This window comes from Danio rerio, chromosome 11, assembly GCF_052040795.2.
Source record: "Danio rerio strain M-AB ecotype USA chromosome 11, GRCz13ab, whole genome shotgun sequence".
In the NCBI taxonomy this organism is placed as follows: domain Eukaryota; kingdom Metazoa; phylum Chordata; class Actinopteri; order Cypriniformes; family Danionidae; genus Danio; species Danio rerio.
Window position 1 is genome coordinate 565,001 of NC_141031.1, and position 20,000 is coordinate 585,000.

A 20,000-nucleotide genomic window follows, 5' to 3' on the forward strand; every position below is an offset into this window, starting at 1 on the left:
CGCTCAGACGGAGAGGATTTCTCGTACACCACATCCAGACAGATCTTACACACCTTATCCTGACTCTGCTGCACTGCGAACGCTCGCTCCATGTCCATCTCAAACGCCACCATACACTTCTGCAAACACACACACACACGCACGCGCGCGCATTTATATCTGAGTGTAAATGCAGCCTAAGTGCCCTTGATAGTGTGCACAGTTGAATGGTATTCCTCCAACACCGTGCAGCAGTAATGCTCACCTTCTCGTGCGCTGCTCTCTGCTCGGGGTCGTGTGGATGCAGCACATGCTGTCTGCAGATCTCACACATCTCCCCATGCAGATACGGACAGCTTTCTCCATACTGGCACTGCCCTGCGGCCAGGAACGGGCAGATCTGCGGCGACGTCTGCTGGAGCTCTGGAAACGTCCCGGCGGCGGCAGCGGCGGCGGCGGAGGCGTCCAGGCCAGAGCGGATGGCCTCCAGATACGAGTGCGGTTTCTGAGCGCCGTCGTCTCGCTGCTCCCAGCATTCATTGAGCTCTGAACTCTCCGCACTGAACACACGAGGTCTGCTGTCTGAGCACAGAGCTGGGGAAACACACACACACACATTTATTACATGGCTGTCTGGAATACTTGATTCTGATTGGTCAGTCTCGCCATTACAAGGTCTAATAACACACGCTAAATAACACACACTCATCCGAGAACTGAGAATCACCTTGACCATCAGTCAATACACTCACATCCACATGCATATGTCTCCGCTGTTCTGCCACACTGCGCTTTATAACAGTTTGGCGCCATCTAGTGTCTGAATAATGTGCAGGGTGGTGTTCTCATTTCTGTCACCTCTATATTTAATTAAAGAATAAACTATTACAGCTCAAAACAATCTTTAGTGTGTAATTGTTAAACGTTTTAAATGTATTAATCAAATGTTTTGTGGCCAGCGTCTATATAATAAGCAGGATAAAGCACATCCAGTCGGTTGTTTTCTCAGAATAACCCCTTCAGTCTACTACAACAGAGCTGCGCTTCATATCGGGCTGCTGATAAACCTGTCAGGCTTTATTCTGAGATGACATCCTCCTGGAGCAGGTACTTCATCCCTATGATATAAAAGCTCCACATACCTTTGTCTCGAAGCACTAGTGGTTTTTTGAGGTGTTTGCTGGTGTTTGCCGGGGGTCCGGGGCCGGGTGCGGAGGCTCCTGCACTGCTGCTGCTTCTGTTACTGTGATCTGCTGGAGCTCCACTGCCACGACCAGGAGGTTTAATATGGTCATATCTGCCACAAACACACACAAAACTGCACTCACCACACACCCTAGAGTCTGGATAATGCGCTACATGCACAGCAAGTGTTCTCCATCCACGGATAAACTTCTGGTGAAGTATTAATGTGAATATTGCCAATTTTAATACGGCTCCTTTTACAGCATGGATGCTGTAATGTAATCAAAATATAATCAGTTGAATAGACTTCAGCAATATTTAGTATTTAGAAAGTAATATTTAATATTTTCAAGTGTAAAACAAGATGAAAAACTGTTTACACACAAGTGCCATCAGGATCAGCAGGCGAGCGCAGAAACTCCACTGAAAATACTGGAGTAAAATAACAGGCTAATAATTTAATAAAATAATTTAAGACATTTTTAAGACTATTATGATCAAACTTTTAGACTTATACAGGGCTAAATGCTGAGTTTTTTTCTGAATATCCCAGTTCAAAAAGATTTTCACCTGCACTATCAAAAAAAAAACTATTAAAATTTGAAACATTTAAGAACACACTAATAATAATAATAATAGTAATTTTGTTTGAATTTTTAAAATTAATTTTCAAATATATCCATTCACAAACCTATAACCCTTACCAAGAAGAAAACAAAACATAGCTGTCAATTACTTCAGTCTACATAATAATATTTAATAATAAAAAATACAGGTCAGGTTGGAATCCTCAGCAGTGAATTAATTGAGAATTTAAGCAAATGTTACAGTAAGCAATTATTCATTCATTTGTTTTCTTTTTAGCTTAGTCCCTATGGAAAGTAACTAATTAGATGCTATTTTTAAATAAAAAGTGAAAAGCTTTACTGAGATAGATTGTCGGTGATTGTATAGGCGTCAATGGCCATATTGGGGAGCTATACATGAACAAAGGAAAAAAGAGACCCGTTCTAAAAATATTTAAGACCTACAACACAACACTTCAGTAGATTTAAGACTTTTTAAGGCCTGAGTTGTATCTTTTGAGATGATATTTTAAGACCCTGAATAAATGTTCATATTTTAAAGAGCGGAACAATGCAAATTAATCCAGTGCATCTTGCACATTCTGAGACTCACTTCATATCATTTATCAATAAAGCAGTGAAGATCAGTGATTTTTAAAGAAATCAGACCTTAAATGTGGTGAGTTTATAAAGGCAGGACAGTTCACAGGAAGCGCCTGAGCTGGCTTATGCAAAATTAAAAGCCCCCCTGGATGTACCCCATTCTTTCTTTTTAATGTCATGAGTTTACTATACAAGTGATTTAGCTGAGCACATCATTGTTTTGCTTAAATTAATTTGCCCTCATAACCAAAGTACCCTGAACACAAAAGAAGATATTTTGAAGAAAGCTGAAAACCACTGACCTCCACAGTAGGAGAAAATGAATACTATGGAAGTCAATGGTTACTGGTTTCCAGCGTATCACCAATATATATAAATATATATATATATATATATATATATATATATATATATATATATATATATATATATATATATATATATATATGAGCAATTCCGTGCAAATGTCAACCTTGCCATGAAAATTTTTTTCGTTTTTACCAAAATACGGAAACCATTTCTGGGTTTTTTGTGTAAGGAAGTATTTTACAGTACTTTAAAAATACTCAAAAATGCATCTGTCAATGTTTTCAAACTATTCTATTTGATTTACCAAAGTCACACAAATGGTAATTTCACATGCGTCACATCCATAACAGAGAGATTTCACATCCATAACCACACTTTTTCCTCAGAAATGTGAAAATATTAAATAAAATAAAACCAAGCAATTTTGTTTTATAGAAAGCCGACTCTAATCCTTTTGATTAGCATTATTTATTTTGGGTTGTGCAGTTTAATTCACAGAATTTCTACAAAGTGTGTTGTATACTGTAAACTCGCAGACTTTTTTTTGTCACATCCATAACGCATGCTTATTTTCCTCATTTAAAGTACAAAACACGTTTACAGATTGATATTTTTCTGCTCCCATAACTCTGTGGCTAGTTGCTCTAGAAAAAATAATTAAATTTTTCAATATAATGTTAACATATACTTTCTCTGTCAATTTATGTGTTGAGTTTTTACTGCAAATGTCACATCCATAACGCTGGAATTGCTCATATATAGTTTCCCAGAGATGGGTTGCAGCTGGAAGGGCATCCGCTGCTTGCTGGATAAGTTGGCGGTTCATTCTGCTGTGGCAACCCGGGATTAATAAAGGGACTAAGCCGACAAGAAAATGAATGAATGATATATATATATATATATATATATATATATATATATATATATATATATATATATATATATATATATTTGTTATTTAACAGAAGAAAGATACATATACAGGTTCAAACAAGCACAAGCGAGTAAATGATGACAGAGTTTTCAGTTTAGTGTGAACTAGCCCTGTAAGTTCATCCAGTATTAATAACCACACGCATATGTTCACATAACTGGAGGATGTTTTCGTTTCTTAAGATCCATCAGGAGCTCCAGAAGGCAGATCTAGCTGATTATTGGAGCTATTTGTTCGCAGTTTGACTGACCTGCATCTGTCTCCATAAGCACACGCTCCTCTCTGGTAGTATTTGCAGATGGTGGAAGGTTTACTTGTGGTTAAATCGTGAGAAAACAGACACCTGCTGCCCTCCCGACACACACCGTGGAGGAAATACCTGCAAACACACACAAAACAACACGGTGTCCTTCATCATCATCATCATCATCATCATCATGACAGATTATCTGACAGACACATGACGAGTGAATGAAAACACTCCTTTCTTTCTGAAACACTGTTTCTCCTGCTGAATGACGGGAAATGAAGCAGAATGCAGGTGAATAATGAGCGAGGTTGCTGATGATCTGCGCTCGCACATGCGTCAGTGCAGATGCACCATTTTCTCTCATGTCAAAGTCAGCGTTCAACATCAACGGCCGCGTTGAACACAGCGATGCTGTAATGCGGGTATACAGACGCGTCGGTGGTTCTCTTTACCTGCACGTCACTTGTTTCGTTGACATGTTTTATCCTGGTCACGAATGGAAGATTTTTTTACTCTCAAACGCTTCTGTCTCCACGGTTTTGTGCAACCTGAAAATATTACCGGCTACATCACGCCGCCGCCGGTCGTTGATTCCGCCTTCCTGTTATGCCAATCAGCGCGACTCGCTTCCTCAAGTCGGTTCTTTCGAACAGATCTCCAGTTAATTCTCCAAAACTGACCAATGTTTTTTTTTATACATACAGAAAACACAGGAATACAAGTGAAATGTTTATTATGTGAAAGAAAAAATATCTGAACATTAAACTGATGTAAATAGTAATAAATATAACAAATTATTTTATTAATATTGAATTAATATTAAAGGAATTAATATTGGAATTAATATCCAGCGTAATATATAAGTAAATATGAAAGAAGACTACACATGTATAACAACACCCAGCCATTTCTTATATTTGCGATATTTTTAAAAGGTATTTATTTGCAAATGTAAAACTAGCTCCTTGGCAAAACTCTTAAATGACTGTTCATGAAGTTTATTTTTTTTATTTTGGAAACCAAATAAAGATGTTCTGAAAATAATTCCCAGGAAATGTTTTAACTGATTCGCTTTAAAGATCCGACTCGAAAGAACAATTCGCGAATCACAAATCGTCTGTTTCGTGTCCATGAAGAACAGTTTGGATGAGCAGCTTTCATTACAGGCATTTAAAATAAATACTCAAGGTATTTTTACCATTCTAAAGGTATATACTCCAAGTACATTTCACATAACTAGAAAAACTGTAATCCAGAGAACTAGACAACGAGCACTGAATACATTATAGCGTGCAATTAAGTGCCTGGAGTTTAGTGATCGCCATTTTACTAATCTATTTCTTTATTTCATTGTTACAGGTTTTATACGTATGGCTCATAGACCGTATTACTGTAGGATCAGGGCTGTTACGCCCTCTGGTGGCCCAGTGTTGAATACAATGACGTCATCTGAAGAATGAGAAAACGAAACTGGTCTGAGACCAGATATTTACAGTCTATGGTCTGAGATCAGCTTCATCGGAGTCTAGAAGAGATACAGCTGCAGATACTCGCATCACAATAGCACTTTTTGTGACAGTCTACAACACTAACTAGTATTATTACATTAATGTGAGGGTTAGGGTAGAGTTAATTATTAATAAAATACAATTTAATGGGTAATTTAATCAATATTATAAACAATTATCGTTATAACTACTGCTTTTACATTACTGTGAGGGTTGGGTTACCCCAGACGTTAATAAAATACATCTAATGGGTAATTAAATAATAGTCTAAATATTTATCGGCAACTTCCGGCCGCGGCTGTATCTCTTCTAACAGCAATCGAGCTCCACAGGTGAACGCAAATGGAGGAAACCGTCATCAAGTACATACATTGTGGAAGAAGCATTTACAGTTTCTCGTGTCCGGACGGCGGATATTCTGAGAGACCTGAAGGAGCCGCTCGTCAGTGTCCGATTTGTCTTCAGATTCTCACTTTCGGGCTTTTAGACGCCCCGGTGTGTGTTCCCTGTCCGCTTAGGAATGGACACCAAGTCTCCTGCGCGTTTCTGATAGGATCTGCGCACGGGCCCTCACATCTGGGGTGAGCTCTTTAGTTTCATTGTCAAATATTTTTTAGGATTATTTTTTCCTGATTTGTTTTTCAAGTAAATGCTGTTCTTTTGAACATTCTGTGTTGTTTATGCACACGGACTTTTAATTGTCAATCAGCCAGCCAAAGCGCTTCCGGCGAACTGCCACTCCCATACAAAATTCACTGCATTTAAGATCTCTGATTTCTTTATTTATGATCTTCAGTGCCTGATTGATTTAGGATTTATAGTGGGTCTCAGAATGTACAAGAAGAACTAAATTAAATTACAGTGTTCCACATCATGTCTTTATAATATGGAAGTTTATTTTACCGCAGTAATTTCAGCATTAATGATATTCAGACATGTATATTGATCATATTATAATGACTTATGAAATATGACCTGACACTGAAGACTGGAGAAATGAGGCAGAGCATTCTGTCTTCAGCCACAGAAATAAAGTGCAGCTTTACTCTATAGTATATTATAGATAACTGTTTAATTGGTCATTCATGCTAGAAACACGCTAGCAACTGGCCAAATCATGCACATTTATACTATAAACATGCTAGCAACATGCTAATTCATACTAGAATCATGTTAACAACATGGTAAATCATTTTAGAAACTATCAACTTGCTAAATCATGTTAATCCATACTAGAAATATGCTAGCAACTTGCTAATTCATGCTAGATTCATGGTAATAACATGTTAATCCATGCTAGCATCATGCTAAAACATGTTAATTTATGCTAGAAACATGCTAGCAACTTGATACATCATGCTAATTCATACTAGATTCATGGTAATAACATAACATGTTAATTCATACTAGAAACATGCTAGCAACTTGCCAAATCATACTACATTTATGGTAATAACAACATGTTATTTCAAGCTAGCATCATGCTGAAAAACATGATAATTCATATTAAAAAACATGCTAGCAACATGCTAATTCATGCTATATTCATGCAAACATGTTAATTCATGCTAGAAAAATGCTAACAACTTGGTAATTCATACTAGATTCATGCTTATAACATGCTAATTCACACTAGAATCATGATAACAACATGCTAATTCATGCTAGAAACATGCTAGCAACTTGGTAATTCATGCTAGAATCATGTTAAGAACATTCTAATTCATACTAGAATCATGCTAACAACATGCTCACTTATATTAGAAACATGCTAATTCATACTAGATTCACATATTAATTCATGCTAGCAAATCGCTAATTCATGGTAACATCATGCAAATATTATGCTTATTCATACTAGAATCATGATAAAAACAAAGTCATGCTAGAAACAGGCTAGCGGCTTGTTAATTCTTACCAGAAACATGCTAATTCATACTAGATTCATGGTAATAACATGTTAATTAAAGCTAACAACTTGCTTTCTATATTATTGCTAACTTGCTAATTTATGCTAGAATCATGCTATCAACATACTAATTTACCAGAATCATGTTAGAAACATGCTAACAATATGCTAGTTTATAGTAGAACCATGCTACCAACATTAAGAACATTCTAATTCATACTAGAATCATGCTAACATCATGTTAATTCATGCTAGAAACATCCTAGCAAGTTGTTAATTCATACTAGAATCATGTTCAAAACATGCTAATTCATACTAGATTCATGTTAACATGCTAATTCATACTAGAGTTGTGCTAACATGCTAATTTATACTAAAACTTGCTAGCAACATACTAATTCATATTAGAATCATGCTACTAGCATGCTAATTTATACTAGATTCATGTTAACATGCTAATTTATACTAAAAACATGCTAACAACATGCAAATCTACGCTAAAAGCATGCCAACAACATGCTTATTCACACTAGAAACTTGCTAGCAGTTCATGTTAATGTAATTTCATGCTAAGAACATGTTAAGTGATGCTTAAAAACATGCCTTCAAACTTTTGCCCTCAAACGCTAATGTCTAGTGTAGATTATTGGTTTGTTTTGATGGTTTGTGCTGTTTGTCTGCAGAGAGTGGCAGGACTCAGAGATCCATGTGGGCCTGTCAGATTCAGCAGGTCAGTAATTGCCCTTTTTCAGTAATACTGATCAAACTTTCAGCATGTTTTGTCATTGCTCTGTTGTTCTGGCAGGTCTGGTCTACAACTACACACTGTCCGGGGTCCAGCGGGATGATCGCGGCTGGGAACAGTGTGTGTGTGTGCAGCTCGTCCCTCCGTCGAGACCTGAGCTCCGGGAATTATGGGATACACACCTCCAGCTGTTTGCCCTGCTGCCAGAATGGGCTTCAGAGCGGTACGGAGGGGTCTCTAATATCAGTAATTATTATGTGTAACAATAATAATCATACAGTTAATCATCAGGGTATACTGTAATGAGCTGCTGCTGTCTGAGTGATTACACTTACAAATGATTGGTACAAATTATAAATAATAATAATAATAATATTAATAGGGCGACACGCTGGCTCAGTGGTTAGCACTGTGGCCTTGACAGCAAGAAGGTCTCTGGTTCGTGTCCCGGCTGGGTCAGTTGGTGTTTCTGTGTGGAGTTTGCATGCGCTATAGGGGAATTGATCAACTAAATTGACCGTAGTGTATGAGTGTGACCGAGTATGTATGGATGTTTCCTAGTACTGGGTTGCAGCTGGAAGGGCATCCACTGTGTAAAACATATGCTGGAATAGTTGGTGGTTCATTCCGCTGTGGCACCCTTTGATGAATAAGGTACTGAGCTGAAGCAAAATGAATGTATAATACTACAACTACTAATAATACTACTAATAATAAATTATTTTTTAAATGTTGGTTAAGGGATATGAATATAACCAGAAATAAAAATGGCCAAATTTTATTGTTTTTAGCATAAAATCTAATATTGGTTTAATTTAGTATTTAATGTATAGTGAAATGTTATATATTACTATATTATATAAACTTTTATACTGTTGCTTTTAATTAATATTTTGATTTTGAACATTAGTGTTATTTTCAGTGAGCATTGATTTATTTTTTATACATTTTTTATTATTATTATTCCTTAATTTAATGTGTTAAATTAAGTTTTTTTACTGTGTAACTTTAAAGTCGTTTTTATTCTTTCGTTAGTTTAATGCATCAATTTAAACTAAATAAAAATGAGAAATGTCAGAAATTTGGCAACTGAATTATCTTTTGGTAAAGTGTTTTATTCAAGCGTCCATTTCAGCTTAAATAACTTTAATATAGTTTAAATTAACTGTAATATTTTTATGCCAATTTATTGTGTTTTAGTCAGTTGTTAGCATTAATTTAGCCTTGTATTTTTTAGTATTATTTGTTTTCATGCATCAGCTTAAACAAATGGAAAAGCTCAGAGGAAAATCTTTTATTTTAAATATTTTTGATATATATATATATATATATATATATATATATATATATATATATATATATATATATATATATATATAAATTAACATTTACATTGTATTTAGCGATTTTAAATGTGACATATTTGACAGTTGTTAGTATTAATGTTAGTATCAATTGACAGTAATAATTACGAGTACAATCAAAAACAAGTACACTTGCTGCTTGTTCAAACTACTTATTTAATATAAGTTAAACCCAGTGCTTAATTTGTAAATTGCGAGGTCCTGGAACAGATCGGGGTAATGGATCCGGCATGTTACCAGAGGAGGGATAAGGTGTTGTGGACAAAAGTGAAGAGCGGGACGGGGCGGGGGTGCATGTGAGGAGGGGGATCAGTAAAATGAGGTGCCGTATCAGATTTCAGAAGTGCTGAATCCGGAACCAGCTTGTTCCAGCACAAATTAAGCCCTGGTTAAACCAACACAACACCCTTTTTTAATCTTTAATCCACTTAAATTTGTAAAAAGGATTAAGTTAAATCAAACTACCTTTAAGGCAAGTCATTTCACTCGGCAGCCAACTTTAAAACACCTCTCGGGCAGTATGTTTGGTTGTTCTGTCTGAATAAGGAAACATCAAACTCTCCAAAACTACTTGCCAAGCCTATGATTTAATTTCATATTAGAAATAATCAATAAAATTAAACAACACCTGTCTATTTAGTTTCATTTCTAAATGTTCGGTTCACACAAAATCTGCAGAAATTCACGTCTGGTCTGAGGCCCTTCCCCTGAAGTATCATTAGTCTATAGCGATCGATGATTGGCTCCTGTACTAGAAGGCGGGGCTTTATTATCCATACTGAACGTTACACTTTTCTCCAATCAAAAAGATACGAGTGACATGGCAGGAATACCAAAAATCCTATTTTGAACCTGTCAGAACTGCTGCGTTGTTGTTTTGAGCTCTATATTTCTGTTGTATATGGGATAGTAATATACTTATAATGATCTATTTGTCCAGGTTTGAAGAGGAGCGTGAGTTCGGCTCCTGCTGCTATGGCTTCGCTCTGACCTTCATAAACCGCATGCGTTCACTGGACAATAAAGACTGTCTGAGCAGAGATGAGTTCACTGGACGGTACATCTTACCCCGCATGAAGACCGTGTCCCTTTACATCAGCATCTACCAGACGATATTACAACACGGCTTTCACATAGCTAATACAGCGGATGACGAGTGATACTTCATTCATTTTTCTTCAGCTTAGTCCCTTATTCATCAGGGTTCGCCACAGCAGAATGAACCGCCAACTATTCCAGCATATGTTTTACGCAGTGGATGCCCTTCCAGCTGCAACCTAGTACTGGGAAACACCCATACACATTAAGTTCATCAGTTCCCCTATAGCACATGTGTTTGGACTGTGGGGGAAACCGGAGCACCTTGAGGAAACCCACACCAACACTGTAACTAGTAAACAGCTATTTTCGGTCATCATAGCAAAGACAAAAGATATTAGTTATTAGAAATAAGTTATTAAAACTATTATTTAAATATGAGTTGAAAAAATCAGCATTAAACATCACATCAAAAAACACTTCACAGAAGGGCTAACAGTGTAGTCTCCAGCTGTAGATACACAGCAGTGATCTCCTCAACCTACTTGACAGCTCTTCATGAATTATTTGCAAGCTGATATACGTCTGTTGTGAATCCCCAGTCAGTGTAGCGTGATGTGCTTACAGGATTCATTTCCCACATCACAGTCGGAATACCTGTAAATACAAGCTTTAAGCAAAGACATTTGGGTTTACATTGCAGGTGAACACACTTGGAGCAAGTCCACTAACCTACTTTCAGTATATCTGCATGGCACTCTTTGAGGAAAAGTAATGTATGTGATTAAAACACCACAATTGATGTTAAATTAAAAAAGAAATGAAAAAGAAAATGGTTTAAATTTGACGTATTACTGTCATATTTCATGATTTCATGTTTTCATGATTTTGAACATCAAATTAAAGGTTTAATTCACCCAAAATTAAAAAATTCTATTTATAGTTACCCTTAATTCATCTTCAGAACACAAATGTATTTAATTTCTGTTATTTAGTTATTGGATGAGCAATTAATAACATATTAATTAATATATTAACTTATACAAAATAATTGTCCTTTTTTTGTGTGAATGAACTCTTTGTGTTCATAGCTCATAGTGTGTGACTCTCGGGCATTTGACTGTAGTGTGTAATAGTGATCTCTCAGTGTCTCCAAAATGACACAGCATGAAGTTCACTCAAAAGGGAGCGTCTCAGTTACAGCTGTGACCGTGGTTTACTAATTAGTGAACGAGATGCTGCCTCACCTTCTATACTTCACGTGTGCCTTTGAGTGAGTGACTTCACCCAGTTACCGGCTGATGATGTTATTGGTCCTGCTGTTTTGTTTTAATTATTACCACTTGATTATAATGTCATGCAAGATTCAATGATGTCACAGTGCTTCAAATGGTCTCCCAAATCTCATCGGGTTAACAAAACATCCCATTTTCCCATTCTCAAACTGAACTGAATTACTTCAACCTGTTACGCCTGAAGAAATGAAGCTTTTTACATGATTTATTAAAGTTTTCAGTTATAAAGTTATAAAAAAAAAGACATTTTTGTGGAACAAGTTGAAGTACGGTTTTGTTTTTCAACAGTGTTTTCTGTAAAGCAGGCACGTGTTCATCATCACCTCCTCAGATTATCAGTGGAGTACCTCAGGGCTCTATTCTGGGGCCGCTTATTTTAACATACACTCTCAGAAATTAAGGTACAAAATCTGTCACTGGGGCGGTACCTTTACAAAAGGAACATTTTTGTTCCTAACAGGTCCCTAAAGGTACATATTAATACCTAAAAATGTACAAATGTGTACTTTAAAGGTACAAAAGTGAATCTCTAAAGTATGAAAGTGGACCCTAAAGGTACTAATAATGTTTACCTGTATGGTATGAAAGTGTACTTTTTGGAAAGGTACCACCCCAGTGACAGATTTTGTACCTTTATTTCTGAGTGTGTATATATATTTGCGCCCTCAGGGAGATATTATCAGAGTTTCTTTTTGTTTATATGTTGATGAAAGCTGGTGGCTCCCATTCAACTTAAGTTTGCGCATATTTGACCCAATTTTGGGTTACAACAACAACCCAGCATGTTTTATTTTAGAGTGTATGTTGCTTGCTGTTTCTTTGAAATCGTTTGCAAAATTAAAGGGGTAGTTCACTCAAAAATGAAAACTCACTATTTACTTTCCCTGTAGTGTTTCTAAACCTTGAGTTTCTTTCTTCTGTTGAACACAAAAGGAGATGTTTTGAAAAAGGTTGTAAACCTGTAGCCATTAACTTCCTCTGCAGAAATAACAAATACTATGGAAGTCATGGTTACAGGTTTTCAGCATTTTTCAAAATGTCTTCTTTTGTGTTCAACAGAAGAAAGAAACTCATAAAGGTTTGACACAAGGACTGGTTGAGTAAATGATGACAGAATTTTCATTTACGGAAACTTACTTGCTATTTACTCACCCTCAAGTAGTTTTAAACCGTTATGAGTTTCTTTATTCAGCTGAACACAAAACAAGTTACTTAAAGAAGTTTAGAAACCAGTAACCATTGACTTCCATAGCAGGAAAAACAGTTACAATGGAGGTCAATGGTTACAGGTTTCCAGCATTCTTCAAACTATCTTCTTTTGTCTTATACAGAAAACAGAAACACAAACAGGTTTGGAAGAAGCGAAGGGTGAGTACATGGAGACAGAATGTTGACTGTGAATATCCTTTTAAAGGGATAGTTCACCCCAAAAAATACTCACCATTTACTCGCAGTCAAGTGCTTTCAAACCTTTATGAGTTTCTTTCTCCTGTTGGAAACAAAAGAAGATATTTTGAAAAAGGTTAGAAAGATTTAGAACCATTACCATAGACAGTAGAAACAACAAATACAATGGAAGTCAATGGTTACAGGTTTTCAGCACCGGATGAAGTGAATGACGACAGTGTTAGCTATGGATTTGGAAATGATATCGGTGTTTTTCCAGCTTCTCTCAGCAGCAGCACGTGAGCTCTGATGAACATTAATGAAGTGGCCATCATGCAAACAGATCCTACAGGGCTTCTGTCATCTGTAAGCTGATCTGCACACGTGACGTGATCCACACACTCACACACACGCTGATCTGCTGTTCTCTGTGCGCTCCTGCATTAGTGCAGATCTCTCCGTGTGTTCATGTAGAGTCTCCACCCATGGAGAAGAGCGTGATCAAATTCAGCCACTGCCACAGGGACATCTTCTGCTTCTTCGTGCCGGATCAGTGTCCCGAATGTGGGGAGAGTTTGAGCGGGAAGCGGCTGGAGGAGGCGCCCGTCTCCATCCCAAACCCCTTCAGCAACGGACACAAAACCCCATGTGCTTTTCTGGTGGCGTCAGCTGAAGACCGGCTGCTCAGGTGAGATCTGGAGCAGGTAACACCTTATAAACATGACACCATGCATGCCATGAACGTGAAGGAGATTGATAACACTTTAGTTTACAGATGACCTGTTTTGCAAGCTTTAAATGCATCTCTGCTGTTTTTAGTGTGTGTGTGTGTGAGTTTGAGCTGAGAATACACACAGGTAATGTTCTCTAGCTCTCTGAAACTGACCCTTTCAGGCTTTGATCATAATTGTGGCGTTTTGGTGACTGTCGCTTTAAATGCAAATGAGATTGTGCTCTTTTCAGAAGGCGGAGCTACAAATGCGTCAGCATAGTGTTCTCAGTGCTCATCAGGTGCTTTAGTGTGAGTGTGTGTTGATGCTTCTGTCAGTCTATGTCGCTCCTGTTCATCTAGAACTCCACATCTATAATCCTCTTAGTCTATGCTGACATTATCTTCAGCAGCTCAAACACTCTAATGGCTAATGGACAGACGTCTGCTTCTCACTCAGGGCTGCTGGAGATGCTAATGAGATGGAGAGATAGTGGGCGGGGCTTTCCCCCTCTGATGACACGTACAAAGGGAGAATGTCAATCAAAGTGTTTCTGCAGCAAGTCTGATCAGAACAAACACGATTCACTCATGTTCAGCATTAGAGACTGCTGGAGACACACACTGCTCACACACACACACTACTGGGCTTAAACCCTTCATAAAACTGATTTAAACCTAATAGCTCCCCTTTAAGTCACCAATCACACTATTAACTACTGTCTTAATCAATCTCTATTATTAAGATATGAACTGTTCGTTAGTAGTACTAAAATATGATCTTATTTTGCGTTCCTAATCCTACCCAAAACCTCAACCCAACTTCTACCTTACTTTAATAAGCAGCTAATTAGTAGCTGTAAGTAAACTACAGTATTTATATCAGTTCTCTATGGTTAATATGACAGTATGCTGGAGCATTCATTAGCCAAGTGTTGTAGATACCATACAGAATAATGCACTTTACTATAGTACGCTATAAAACATTATGAACGTCAATGGTGAAATACTCCTTTAATGGAGTTCTTGTTGATAAAATTGATCTCATTAAAGGATTAATTTGCATATAAAGTGTCTCACAGTAACGGATGATGATGATGATGATGTGTTTATTTTAGGGACTTTGATGGACAATCTGATCTGCATACAGGAATCACCAACACAAATGGTACGTGCGCCAAAACGACAAACATATTAAAGTCAACTTGTCAGAGATATTTCAGTTCATATTTTTAAGTTAAAACACAGTTTACTGTATAATGTCATTAACCCTTGTGTGCTGTTGGGTCGTTTTCATCCACTCTTTCTCTATGTTAAAGCAAATAGGATGAATTTTGCTGACAAATCTTATTACACACATAATTTAATATTTTGGGAAGCAGGAGAATCCAGCAACACTGAAGAATGCATGATTATCTGCTGTCACGGCTTTACAGTCAATAAACATGATTATAATGCAAGTCAATGGGTCAAAAACAGCCCCAACATCACCAAAGGGGAGTCAATCCTAACACACACAAGGGCTATATTCACACACCGCTGCCACACAACTGTGTTTAAACCCTTATGACAGTGATTATAGCATATTTGGTCCCCTTTAACATCCATGTTTAGTCTTTTCAGTGTGTAAAAGTCATGTTTAATGTGTGTGTTGCAGGCGTGGTGTATAATTACACATGTGCGGGTGTGCAGAGGGAGACTCAGGGCTGGGAGCGCTGCATCTGTGTGCCGCTGGTGCAGCCGGATATGTTCAGTCTGATCAGCCAATGGGATCAATATCTGGAGAAATTCTCCACCGCTCAGATGTGGGACCCGCTCTGGCAGAGGTGAGGACCTGCACACAAATAGCCACACGCATGTGCACCCTCCCCCACACACATGCATGCACGCTCACACCCATTTACAAACACACACACACACACACAAAAATGGGGAAAAAGGTCTGAATTTTAGATTAAGAATACAGCTAGTGGATTTTAAGGTGTGTATTTGTGTGTGTGTGTGTGTCTTCCAGCTTTAATGAAGAGAGCCACAACTGCTTCAGCTTCACACTGATGTTCATCAACTGTGTTCTGGCCACGCAGTCCAAGCGCGCGCTCAGCAAAGATGAGTTCACACACTCGTTCGTGCTCCCCCGCATTAAAAGAGCCTCCAAATACATGATGCTGTGCAGCCAGATAACCCAGAACCACTTCTACATCGTCAACAACCCGAGGAGAAACTCTCAAGACGACCCAACGGAGGAAAACAACCACAACTGATGGAGCTGCACTGCAAAACAACACTCAGTTATCATACATCTTGTATCAAGGTGACAGTGCATTGCATGATGTGCCTGATAAACACAAGTACACCACTGGACACGCTTTACAACAGAGATATCTGCATTTATCGCACCCACAGTACTGACCAAAACTCAAATGAGCTCAAACATGGGCTATCAATTGATTTATTTATGGGGTGAACTGTTCCATGCAACATAGTCTCCTTCTGAAAACGTAGCCCTGTGTATACATCTAGAGACGGTGAATCATGCAGCTAGGGGAACGTATGGCTGCATTTAGTCTATAAAACGAACTCTACAGGACGGTATGACGGCGTTCCCTTTCACGCTTACCAGAATTTGCAGACTCAAAAAGCGTACACAGCAGCCTCTGGTGCATTTGCAAAAACTGCAAAAAAACACCCCCCCCCCGGGATGTATTTGGCGCTCTCCGGAAATGTATACAGGGGCACGTAATCTGAATGCGCCTGGGTTGGTTCCGTGTGTAACTTGACCATTTAACTACAAGTAACTTAGTTTAATAAGTTGTAATTAATGTAAAAGCACATGCAGCGATCATAATAAAGCAGTTTCTCCCTCACAGCTCTGTCTTGTCCAGTCATATTCTCTCCAGGATGCTGCGCAGATGCAGATTAGTCAGTACTGATGAACTAAAAAGATGAAGATCAGTCTGAAAATGAGTGCGTGCAAATTAAGATGATCAGGGAAAAATAGCACAGAAAATTTTAATAAGGAGGAAAAATCAAGAAAGAATTTAAAAATATAAAGTTTAGTTGTAATAGTGTAGTTTTGTCAATCATATTTGCAATAACTGGCTTTAATATAAGTGCATCATCTTTATATTCCTGAAGATGTTCAGTGAACACTCTTATTTTAATGGATTTAACTGTTTAATAAAACAGGTGACGCAGTGGGTAGCACATTCGCCTCACAGCAAGAAGGTCGCTGGTTCGAGCCTCGGCTCAGTTGGCATTTCTGTGTGGAGTTTGCATGTTCTCCCTGTGTTCGCGTTGGTTTCCTCCGGGTGCTCCGGTTTCCCCCACAGTCCAAAGGCATGTGGTGAATTGGGTAGGCTAAATTGTCCGTTGGAAATTGGCTGGAAGGGCATCCGCTGCATAAAAACTTGCTGGATAAGTTGGCGGTTCATTCCGCTGTGGCGACCCCGGATTAATAAAGGGACTAAGCCGACAAGAAAATGAATGTTTAATAAAACTGATCTGTTTCAATCAGAGATGCCCACACTAGTTGGCCCACGGTAACCTTTGATTTGGCCCATCGCCATCCCACTGTGTAGAGAGGGAGAATGATGAGACCGTCATACAACATTTTATGTAACCTTTTATTTGCTTGTTTTATTAAGCAACAAAAAGCTAGCTGAAACTCAACATTTCAATTTAAGTGCTGTAATTTAGTTTAAATGCACATACTGTGACCTGATGGACAGAGGACAGCGAAGAGACTTAGGTGAGTGAGTCAAGTCAAAGGCAGATCTGCCTGACCAGTGTATTCAGAATTGAACTCCGACCGTGTGTGATTCTGTTCTTATTGCAAGAAGTTATTATTTAAACAGTTATACTGCATTAGTAAATATGAGCTAAAGTGAGGTTTTATATATATTTTGAAATATTGTGCAGTAAGTTAGGAAATTACCAATGTAACTTTAATGTCTAATAGTTTGGTATACTTACCTTCAGCCCACAGCTCTCAATGATATTTGGATCTTCATACGAAAGAGTTTGGCTATCTCTGGTGTAAATGCACCAAATTGACTGTCTATAGTGATTGAGAAATGACACAAATGTAAGTTTTTAAAGGGGTGTGCTGACTTATGCTGAGCGCTGTATACCATCATGATGTTGAGTGATTAACCAGCAGATGACATTCTGAGATGTCCTGATGTGCATTTATTGTTGAACACTCTCTGCATATTATTCACCAAAATAAATAAGCGTAAATAAAGATGACTGGAAGAAACGGGAATGATCTGTCGTGAATGTTTATATTTCCTCCTGCTCGGTTCGCTCTTTGGAGGAAACCCATCTGCTCATCAGCACCTCCTGAAACACAACACGGATATCCATCATGATTAATCACGCAAAGATTAATCACATCCAAAATAAAGGTTTGTTCTGGCATAATATATATATATGTTTGATCGTTATTAAATTATGTATAAGTGACACAAACACAAACATAAAAACAAAACTGTCATTGTTGCATAGATGTTTGAATTTTTATAACTTGTATGGTATACACACACACACTTGATAATATTGATATTTATTGCAGTTTTTAATTGTTTTAAAGTCATGTTAAGGTCAATATTATTGGCCCCTTCAGCAATATTAGTGTTGGATTGTCTCCAGAACAAACCACTGTTATACAATGACTTGCCTAATTACCCTAACTTTACCCTAATTACCCTAGTGAAGCCTTTACATGTCACTTTAAGCTGAACACTAGTGTCTTGAAGAATATCCAGTCTAATATTCTCAGCATATAATCGATTATTAGAAATTGATTAAAAATATTATGGGTAACACTTTTAAACAATGGTCTATTAATTAATGTATTTATTAACATAAACTATTAGAAATACATTTATTACAGTATTTATTCATGTTTGTTAACATTAATGTTTTCTTTTAAGTTAAATAACATTAGTTCAGGTTAACTCACAGTGTATTACCTAATGTTAGCAAGCTCAAGTTCAGATTTTACTAAAGCATCAGTTAATGTTGAACTATGATTAATAAATGCTGTACAAGATTATTCATACCTAATGTTAGTAAATATGTTTAAAGTCCACGTGAACTGAAAGCTGTGACCTTTTTTTTTGTATTGTGACGCAGTTCCTAGAGATACGTAATATTACATGAGAAAACAGTGGGAGTGGCTTGTTTTTTTTACTGGGAGCTGATTGGCTGTAGTGAAGTAGGCGTTTCATTTAGAAAGATGGAGAGACGGGTTTGGGGAGAGTTATTACAACCTAACAGACTCCACCCCCTCACCACTTCAGTTTGATGTTAAAACTGATAGCTGGAGGGGCGTGGTTAAGTATGTTAGCCACGCCCACAACCTCAGACAGACCTAATCTGGGAATTTAACAAAAAAAAAAACACAAAGTGCATTTTCAGATGGCAATCAAAGATTGAAACTCTATTTTTTTTTCTTAATGACATGCACAGATGAATTGTTCATGAATCGTGAGCTCTCAACATTAACATGGTTAGTTTGATTTCATGTGGACTTTAACTAATGGACCATTACTCTAAAGTGTTACCCTATTAGGTTTAAAAATAAATCTGTTAAACATCATTTGGAAAAGACTTAATTTCACAGGAGGGTGAATAATTTAGTGTGTTTAATGTATAACATTTGATGAATGTAATTGGATGTAAAGTGTGTCCTGCGATCTGACCTGCACTGAGAAGCGTTTGAGACACTGAGGAGAAACCAGCAGATCTCCAGTCACATCTGATGGAGTGATGATGAAGCAGAGCATTAGTTCCTGCAGACAAAACACACACACACACACACACACACACACACACACACACACACACACACACACACACACACACACACACACACACACACACACACTAAAATAATTATGTTGTTTGTAATGCAGTGTGTATGGGGCTGAGACATTAAATTTGATCTATTTCTGGCTGCTGGCTGCACACTTTTAGATTTTTTTAAGAGGCTAAACTCAAATCAAACACCACCCAACTGCCCATACTACTTTAGAATTGTATTTTTAATTCACAAATATTGTCAAAAATATGAAAAATACATTTCATATTCCTCAAAACATAGGGGGCGCTGTTGTATGGTCACCAAAGGAAACTGAATGTCACCCAGTGGTGATGTCTGGTACTGCGGCCAAACTGAATCTGTAAGCTCATTTTTTGGAGATATCAATGTCAAATT

At 37.6% G+C, this 20,000-nt stretch overlaps 5 protein-coding genes across 9 annotated transcripts in view; 2 read left to right on the forward strand and 3 right to left on the reverse strand.

Annotated features, from left to right (window-relative positions):
* The window catches only part of mkrn2 (makorin, ring finger protein, 2), a 12,552-nt gene extending 6,654 nt beyond the window's left edge, over window positions 1-5,898 (reverse strand). For 3 of the 5 annotated variants that reach the window (XM_087271772.1, NM_152979.3, XM_087271770.1), the window contains 5 exon segments: window positions 4,279-4,405; window positions 3,827-3,955; window positions 1,122-1,276; window positions 245-573; window positions 1-119 (listed from right to left, as the gene is read on the reverse strand). The exon segment at window positions 1-119 is cut by the window's left edge and continues 96 nt beyond it. In XM_087271772.1, coding sequence (XP_087127898.1) covers window positions 1-119; window positions 245-573; window positions 1,122-1,276; window positions 3,827-3,955; window positions 4,279-4,304 — 758 coding nt within the window. In that variant the 5' untranslated portion in view covers window positions 4,305-4,405. 5 annotated transcript variants of the gene reach the window in all.
* The window catches only part of poc1a (POC1 centriolar protein A), a 521,349-nt gene that overhangs the window by 319,470 nt on the left and 181,879 nt on the right, over window positions 1-20,000 (reverse strand). The window lies entirely within an intron of this gene.
* mkrn2os.1 (MKRN2 opposite strand, tandem duplicate 1) lies at window positions 5,624-11,232 on the forward strand. The gene is given in 4 exon segments (NM_001386664.2): window positions 5,624-5,915; window positions 7,927-7,973; window positions 8,049-8,211; window positions 10,293-11,232. Coding segments are annotated over 4 exon segments (669 nt in total). The 5' UTR covers window positions 5,624-5,676; the 3' UTR covers window positions 10,513-11,232.
* Window positions 12,136-18,039, forward strand: mkrn2os.2 (MKRN2 opposite strand, tandem duplicate 2). Its single transcript, XM_087273096.1, has 4 exons — window positions 12,136-13,759; window positions 14,899-14,948; window positions 15,438-15,606; window positions 15,795-18,039. The coding sequence occupies exons 1-4, from the start codon at window positions 13,557-13,559 to the stop codon at window positions 16,039-16,041; spliced, it is 669 nt and encodes a 222-aa protein (XP_087129222.1). The 5' UTR covers window positions 12,136-13,556; the 3' UTR covers window positions 16,042-18,039.
* The window catches only part of tsen2 (TSEN2 tRNA splicing endonuclease subunit), a 13,614-nt gene continuing 11,562 nt past the window's right edge, over window positions 17,949-20,000 (reverse strand). Inside the window, 2 exon segments of the mRNA NM_001076651.1 lie at window positions 17,949-18,121; window positions 19,486-19,575. Coding sequence (NP_001070119.1) covers window positions 18,062-18,121; window positions 19,486-19,575 — 150 coding nt within the window. The 3' untranslated portion in view covers window positions 17,949-18,061.